This window comes from Mya arenaria, chromosome 8 (assembly GCF_026914265.1).
Source record: "Mya arenaria isolate MELC-2E11 chromosome 8, ASM2691426v1".
Lineage (NCBI taxonomy): Eukaryota > Metazoa > Mollusca > Bivalvia > Myida > Myidae > Mya > Mya arenaria.
This window is the reverse complement of record NC_069129.1, coordinates 48,589,539-48,597,989: the sequence shown is the minus strand read 5'-3', so window position 1 is coordinate 48,597,989 and position 8,451 is coordinate 48,589,539. Positions and strand designations below refer to the sequence as shown.

The 8,451-nt window shown below is 35.8% G+C and overlaps 1 protein-coding gene across 1 annotated transcript; it reads left to right on the top strand.

Moving 5' to 3' along the window:
• The first annotated feature begins 1,408 nt into the window (after nt 1-1,408).
• LOC128242398 (uncharacterized) lies at nt 1,409-3,976 on the top strand. The gene is made up of 6 exons (XM_052959541.1): nt 1,409-1,534; nt 1,673-1,807; nt 2,290-2,412; nt 2,680-2,797; nt 3,020-3,152; nt 3,465-3,976. Exons 1-5 carry the CDS (start codon nt 1,481-1,483, stop codon nt 3,073-3,075), a joined length of 486 nt encoding a protein of 161 aa, XP_052815501.1. The 5' UTR covers nt 1,409-1,480; the 3' UTR covers nt 3,076-3,152; nt 3,465-3,976.
• Nucleotides 3,977-8,451: the final 4,475 nt, after the last annotated feature.

The following is an 8,451-nucleotide window of genomic DNA, read 5'->3' as shown; positions in this document are numbered from 1 at the left end:
ATAAGTTAATCATAATCGGGCGTTGATTATGACTTAAGCATCATCGGGCGGTGATTATAAGGTGAGCATCACCGGGCGGTTATTATAAGTTAAGCATCATCGGGTGTATCATCGGGCGGTGAATACAAGTTAAGCATCATCGGGCGGCGATTATAACTTAAGCATCATCGGGTGTATCATCGGGCGGTAAATATAAGTAAAGCATCATCGGGCGGCGATTATAGCATAAGCATCATCTGGTGTATCATCGGGCGGTAAATATAAGTTAAGCATCATCGGGCGGGAAGGTTTTCCACCTTCGTAATATCTTAACAAAACTTAAATCAGCCACTAAATGGCATGACAATTAAAATAACAAATATTTTTGTAGACTAGGGGAAGATCAATATTCTAGATCATGGAGCCGCACATGCACATGGCGCTTTACTTATAATTTCTGCTAACGAGGGCATTTGTTGTGAAAAAAATGAGTTTATTTTTCTAAAGTCTTATGTTTGTTTCTCCCATCCGGGAAGATGCTAAATGTAGATTCAATTTGGTATGGCCTTATGAATTCCGTGTCACAGGGATACGGCTGTTTCTTGATGAACGTGATAAAAGTCGCGGCTAATCGATTAAGGGTTGCTTTCGAAATATTCGAGATGAATATTTATTTTTATTTTAGATTAAACGTTTGAAAACAAGCCTTATATTTGCGTAGATACAGGTTAAATTAATGCCATGGTCGTGAAAGGCTTCCACTTGAATAGAGTCATTTGAATTGATATTATACATTTGCAAAATACTTCATCGTTGAGTTCTGATAAATTAATTTAACTTGAAAATATTGATGATTTTGTTCACTTACCAACCTTAAAGTTTTAATAGCAATTTTAAATTGACCGAGTTACTTTCCTTTAAAGTGCATTTTTGACAAATACAACAAACCAGGATCCACGAAGAACTGTGATTTATTTACATGTTATACGATATACCCATGTCTCAAAATAAGGCCGAAAACTTGATTCAATATATAAAGTGCACGTTTAACGAAAACAGTATAACAACTCATGCGCTGTTCAACGATATATCGTTACCCTAGTACAATAACTCACCAACTGCATATAGAAATAGAAGGAGTTATTTAACTCTTGCATTAAGGTGAAATCCGACACCCGACTATTGAAAAGCAGTTCTACTCCGGTGAAGATGATATTTGTTGACAAGGAAGAGAGCGTGCAGTCAGCCATGTTTATTGTCAATACTCTTTCAAAATCTACAACCAAGAGGGGTAGTTCCCCAAACAAAATTGATCAACAGATTTCCACAAAGTCCGCTCCTAACTGATGTCTTGTCAACAACCAAAAAGGTATATAAGGGCTCTCCATCTACCGATGGGACATACCGACTTTGATACGAGATATCGCAGCAAGAGGATAAAAAAGAGGAGAAAAAGAAGAAAAAATCTACTTAGACATAAAGGAGGGACTATTATTGATTGATGAAACCAACATTTGGTATGGAAGGAACGAAGGATTGCGGCATGGTGATTGAGGTAATTTAAAATTTATACTTTTTTCAGTGTGTGTTGATAATAATAAATAACGAGGATATATTATATTATACTTGCGTTCATCGATTATGGCTGCTTGGTTAAGTAGCTGCAAATTCACTTCTCTATTCCTAATTTCAGGATCCCCGTGAGGAGAAAAAGCGTCCAAAACTTGCGAAGTACCTGGCTGCTTCGCTCGTTGGCCTGGTAACGGTTGCCGGCATTGTCGTGCTCTCTGTTTACATAGGGACGAGGATTTCTAAGGGCGCATACGAGGTAATAATTACAGCTTTAGACAGCACAAGTAATTGCATATGCGCACATATTATATTTTATGTCTAAAATCGTCCATGACTTTGACGGTAGTAACCGCATCCGAAACATGCAATGATGTAATGTATATATTTGGTTAGTTTTGATGCAACGTAATAAGAGGATATGTCGTGTTGAGAAATTAAGAAAAAGTTGCCATTTTTTATTGATTAATTATCGTTGCATGGAATGCCCGAGTATGCCTGAGTAACAATAGCACTGGGTATTTGGGTGTCGGTTATAGCACTTTCTGTCAGCTCGATTGTGACGAAAGCGTATAGCATATATAATAATTCCCGGGTCCGTCTCTCGGGTAGAAACCCGTACTGGTGTCCGTTTTAAGAAACATTGAAAAAGTGTTCCTCGTGGGCTCGACAGGCGGGCTATTTAATCACTTGGCCACACTTCAAAAGGAAAATTGAACATGCGTATATCTTTACATTCAGGGTGCTTTGCGGAAGTACTCGGATGGGGATGGGCGGCAGGTGGAGGAGATGATCACCCAGACGCAGGACGAGGTTCTTGTTGACGTACCAAACTCCGTACACATGGTGTACGACTATAAACATGTGAGTGAGCGTGTAGACATTTCAGTTGTTATTTGAGTGAAGTTTTCAACTCATGTTGTAAAGTCTGCATAGAATGGTTAAGCAATACGTTTATGCCTGCATAGTTTCAAATTGGTTGAACTCCTTCCACTTATAAAGAAAATCACGATATTCACTCATTATTGTGAGAAGAGAAACAATTAAACCATACATAGCATATTAATTTAACTAAAAAATTATTTGAATATTTAGATTTGTTTTATTTTTTATGTATTCGTTATATTTCAGGGCCTTGTCTTCCGTCGTTACACGGACATGAATACCAAGAAACGCGGGCCTTGCTACGCCGCATACATTGGAGAGATGGACCCCAAACCAGGACACACAGTTTGCCGAGGAAGGACAGGTCAGTGGTCATTTAACGGTTGAAAAAAATGTATAGAATTCGTATGTGTTAACGTTCGCCAGCCTTTTTTTACCGCGTGGTTAAAATATTAAAAGTTTTTACAATTGCGAAGAATAACTTTTTTTGCATTATAAAAACGAACATGAAAACTCCTATTTTGCAATGACACTTAACTTTATTTAGCAAGAATTTATCCATCAAATATGAGCTATGACACTTTAGATGCCAGCACCCACAGGAGAGCCGGAGATAAAGCAACAATGGCGGTTCACAGATAACAAAGTACCATCCAACTTGGCCAGCTCAACCAACGTTCAGAACATGTGCCAGGATACAGATATCTTCTGGATGGAAAGTAAGTTCCCACATCGTTATCTGTGTTTACTTTTACTAAAACCATCTAAGTTCAACAACAAAACATACAATAGTATTTATTTTTACATTAGTTCAATATACAGATCTGAACAGATTTGATGGAGAGGTATAAACGACTCATCAAGTTATTCATCCAATTGCTTTATTCAACACTATACTCTAACTGAATTTAGTTAGGATATCTTTAGGATACCGTAAGTTAATATTGTGCATGCTAAATCCTCAAGTAGAAAGTAAACATGAATAATGCTATTCACGGTCTGGTCATGAAACATATGCTCATACCTTACAGAGACGGCGGACACTGGACTGGAGAAGAGAGAAGACTACGTCCTTGTTTACATCGGGTCTGTGTACTACGATGCCATCTACAATGGCGTCGCCGGCAGACTGGAAGCACGATATTACGACGTCTTCAACGTCAACGGTGAATTTCAATTCGTCTATTATGAACTTTGGTTCACTGCATACTAGTAAATACGTACCAGCCTGATACAGGACCAGGCAACGGATACAGTCGTATAGATGATTAAGATACTTTTGTCTATTTAGTGTGTTTAGTTGAGATTAAAACGACTCGTTTTCAACTTCAAAAGCCATATTTATGACTGATTTGTAAGTGTGTAATACGCGTGCTTTGACATTGATAATATTTATAAAATCACTATGTTTCATGCTGCGTGCAGTAATATAAATATGTAGTAAACTATTGATGCGTATGTACATTTTGTTTGCCAATTTTGGATATTCATAGCTGATGTAGTTTTGATATAATAATTGCAATAAATGCATTTATAAAATGTAGATTCTGTGGTTTGTCTGCATACTTAGTACCTATGTGCATTGACGACTCGATGTGTCCAGGCGTCTTTTCATTGAAGGAAAATACCACAAAAAGGAATACAACTTGTTTCATTCATGAATAATTTCAATGGACAATGAAAAAACTTAATAATGAAACAAAACGATTATTTTAGATTTTGACAGGAATAGGAAAATTAACAAGCAATTGCTACTTTAAATCTGGACGCCAGCACACAATTCATTGTCATTTATAAGTTGGGAATACTTCCCTCATATTAAAACTTTCTTATAATGAATTCTGTAATTATGTTATTACGTTGTATTGTGCTGACCATAGCGGTACACCAAACGCTCCTTGATCAACATCCCCTGTTGAATACATTATATTTGTGTGTTGTAGTGAAAACGTGTGTTGTTGCTTTGTGGGTTTTCACTTTGACCCTGTGCCATTGTACGAGGCTTGTGTTTAAGATTTCGACTACTGGACTTGTTTCTGTAGTTTTCCATATGCATATTGACTATGTTGTTGCCAATATTTAATAGCATATGGAAAACGAATTGGTGCGATCATAAATGCCATTTTCCATAACAACACTCATCAGAACTCCAGAAAAGACGGATATAAAACTACAAGTATCGCATATCCACATTTCTATCATGTCTGAATACTTAGGTCTCTATATAGAGAGTAGCGATCTGTAAACGCCGAAGATTTACAACAAACTTACCAAAAACAAATCCGAAAAAATGAACTGTTTAAAATTATGTTTGTAGGAATGTTATACTGTATGACATGTGGGTTTAAATTCTTTACATCAGTGTCGATGTCGTTGGCACAGAAGCCTTGAATTCAATCAATATCATGTTTACAATCGCAAGGATCATGTTCATTCAAATATCAAACGAGTGAAGAACAACGTGTCAAGAAAACAAACACAATCCACACATATCGCGATAATAAAAAATGTCGAAAGCATTCTTACCATAGTAAATCTGCAGCTTAATCTAATATGCCATTTGTCAAAGCACAATGCCATTGTATAAAACAAAGAAAAAGACCTTTGATGGAAATCTTAAAAGGGCGAAATAATTTTACATTATAATTATAATTATTTTAATAATTTACCGTAGTAATTGGCCATTTAGACTACATAGTGATGTGTTATATGTGTACCGTAGTAATTGGCAATTTAGACTACATAGTGATGTGTTATATGTGTACCGTAGTAATTGGCCATTTAGACTATATAGTGATGTGTTATATGTTTACCGTAGTAATTGGCCATTTAGACTTCATAGTGATGTGCTATATGTGTACCGTAGTAATTGGTCATTTAGACTTCATAGTGATGTGCTATATGTGTACCGTAGTAATTGGCCATTTAGACTTCATAGTGATGTGTAATATGTGTACCGTAGTATTGGCCATTAGACTACAAAGTGATGTGTTTATATGTACCGTAGTAATTGGCCATTTAGACTTTATAGTGATGTGTTATATGTGTACCGTAGTAATTGGTCATTTAGACTTCATAGTGATGTGCTATATGTGTACCGTAGTAATTGGCATTTAGACTACATAGTGATGTGTTATATGTGTACCGTAGTAATTGGCCATTAGACAACAAAGTGATGTGTTATATGTGTACCGCAGTAATTGGCCATTTAGACTACAAAGTGATGTGTTCTATGTGTACCGCAGTAATTAGCCATTTAGACTTCATAGTGATGTGTTATATGTGTACCGCGGTAGTTGGCTATTTAGACTTAATAGTGATATGTTATATGTGTACCGTAGTAATTGGCCCTTTAGACTACATAGTGATGTGTTATATGTGTACCGTAGTAATTGGCCATATAGACTAATAGTGATGTGTTATATACGTACCGCAGTAATTGGCTATTTAGACTAAAAAGTGATGTGTTGTATGTGTACCGCAGTAATTAGTCATTTAGACTTCATAGAGATGTGTTATATGTGTACCGTAGTATTATGCTATTTAGACTACATAGTGATGAGATATATGTATACCGTAGTAATTGGCAATTAAGACTTCATAGTGATGTGTAATATGTGTACCGTAGTAATTGGCCATTTAGACAACATAGTGATGTGCTATATGTGTACCGTAGTAATTGGCCATTTAGACTTCATAGTGATGTGTTATATGTGTACCGTAGTAATTGGCCATTTAGACTTCATAGTGATGTGTTATATGTGTACCGTAGTAATTGGCCATTTAGACTTCATAGTGATGTGTTGTATGTGTACCGCGGTAGTTGGCAATTTAGACTTCATAGTGATGTGTTATATGTGTACCGTAGTAATTGACCATTTAGACTACATAGTGATGTGTTATATGTGTACCGCGGTAGTTGGCCATTTAGACTTCATAGTGATGTGTTATATGTGTACCGTAGTAATTGACAATTTAGACTTCATAGTGATGTGTTATATGTGTACCGTATTAATTGACCATTTAGACTACAAAGTGATGTGTTATATGTTTACCGCAGTAGTTGGCCATTTAGACTACATAGTGGTGTGTTATATGTGTACAGCAGTAATTGACCATTTAGACTACAAAGTGATGTGTTATATGTGTACCGCAGTAATTGGCCATTTAGACTTCATAGTGATGTGTTATATGTGTACCGAAGTAATTGGCCATTTAGACTACAAAGTGATATGTTATATGTGTACCGTAGTAGTTGGCCATTTAGACTTCATGGTGATGTGTTATATGTGTACCGAAGTAATTGGCCATTTAGACTTCATAGTGATGTGTTATATGTGTACCGTAGTAATTGACCATTTAGACTTCATAGCGAGGTGTTATATGTGTACCGTAGTAATTGGCCATTTAGACTACATAGTGATGTGTTATATGTGTACCGTAGTAAATGGCCATTTAGACTACATAGTGATGTGTTATATGTGTACCGTAGTATTATGCTATTTAGACTACATATTGATGTGTTATATGTGTACCGTAGTAATTGGCCATTTAGACTTCAGAGTGGTGTGTTATATGTGTACCGCAGTAATTGGCATTTAGACTACATAGTGATGTGTTATATGTGTACCGTAGTAATTGGTCATTTAGTCTTCATAGTGATGTGTTATATGTGTACCGTAGTAATTGGTCATTTAGACTACATAGTGAAATGTTATATGTGTACCGTAGTAATTGGCCATTTAGACTACATAGTGATATGTTATATGTGTACCGTAGTAATTGGTCATTTAGACTTCATAGTGATCTGTTATATGTGTACCGTAGTTATTGGTCATTTAGACTACATAGTGATATGTTATATGTGTACGTAGTAATTGGTCATTTAGACTTCATAGTGATATGTTATATGTGTACGTAGTAATTGGTCATTTAGACTACATAGTGATGTGTTATATGTGTACCGTAGTAATTGGTCATTTAGTCTTCATAGTGATGTGTTATATGTGTACCGTAGTAATTGGTCATTTAGACTACATAGTGAAATGTTATATGTGTACCGTAGTAATTGGCCATTTAGACTACATAGTGATATGTTATATGTGTACCGTAGTAATTGGTCATTTAGTCTACATAGTGATGTGTTATATGTGTACCGTAGTAATTGGCCATTTAGACTACATAGTGATATGTTATATGTGTACCGTAGTAATTGGTCATTTAGACTTCATAGTGATGTGTTATATGTGTACCGTAGTATTATGCTATTTAGACTTTATAGTGATGTGTTATATGTGTACCTTAAAGATTTTCAAGCGCAGTGCTTAACATTGGCAAAGGGAAAAAACCACTGCGTATGACCAGCAATCAGTGTTTATGGCAGCGAGTAAATTTGTAAGTGTCTGGCTAACATATCTTTATTAAAACTATTTTTTTCGATTGTTTAACTATTCCCGGTCATCAAAACGGTTCCCTTACAACATAGATAAAGGAAAAGTCATAGAAATGTGTTATTGAAAAGTGTTCACTGATCCTAAAATTATACACTTGTCCATTGAAAATGGTAAACACGAATCTCTATTACTAAAAGATCACAAACCATAAAATGCACGTAGCGCCTAATACACATTGACAGGACGTGAGGAGTCACTTGGTGTTTGTCATTGACACCCATACAAGAGTATTTCAAAAAGTATCGCAATAAATCGTGATACAGATCAAGTGTATCGCAATATACATCGCGACTAGGGTTCTTTGCGTACATTGATTAGATGAGGGCCGTCATGTGTTTAATTGAAACCGATGAAATAATATTTAAAACACCCCACTCTATTTATAATTCGTTGGTCATTTTCCAACGAATATATTAACGTTACATACTAATTCATGTGCATTTTTTTGCTTCAAAAATCTTAATTATAAGGGAGTTAACTCTTGTACCTCTAGTACCTTTAATTCCTTTTCGGTAATTCTTCGCTTGATTTCCTTTATTTGGCGCTCACATTCATTATTAGAATG

What these genes read in the sequence shown, in the direction of transcription:
- LOC128242398 (XM_052959541.1), top strand. Translation starts at nt 1,481, where the DNA reads ATGAAACCAACATTTGGTATGGAAGGAACGAAGGATTGCGGCATGGTG. An exon ending in TTTCTAAGGGCGCATACGAG is followed by an intron (nt 1,808 to 2,289) that starts GTAATAATTACA and finishes CTTTACATTCAG; the next exon opens with GGTGCTTTGCGGAAGTACTC. An exon ending in TGGTGTACGACTATAAACAT is followed by an intron (nt 2,413 to 2,679) that starts GTGAGTGAGCGT and finishes GTTATATTTCAG; the next exon opens with GGCCTTGTCTTCCGTCGTTA.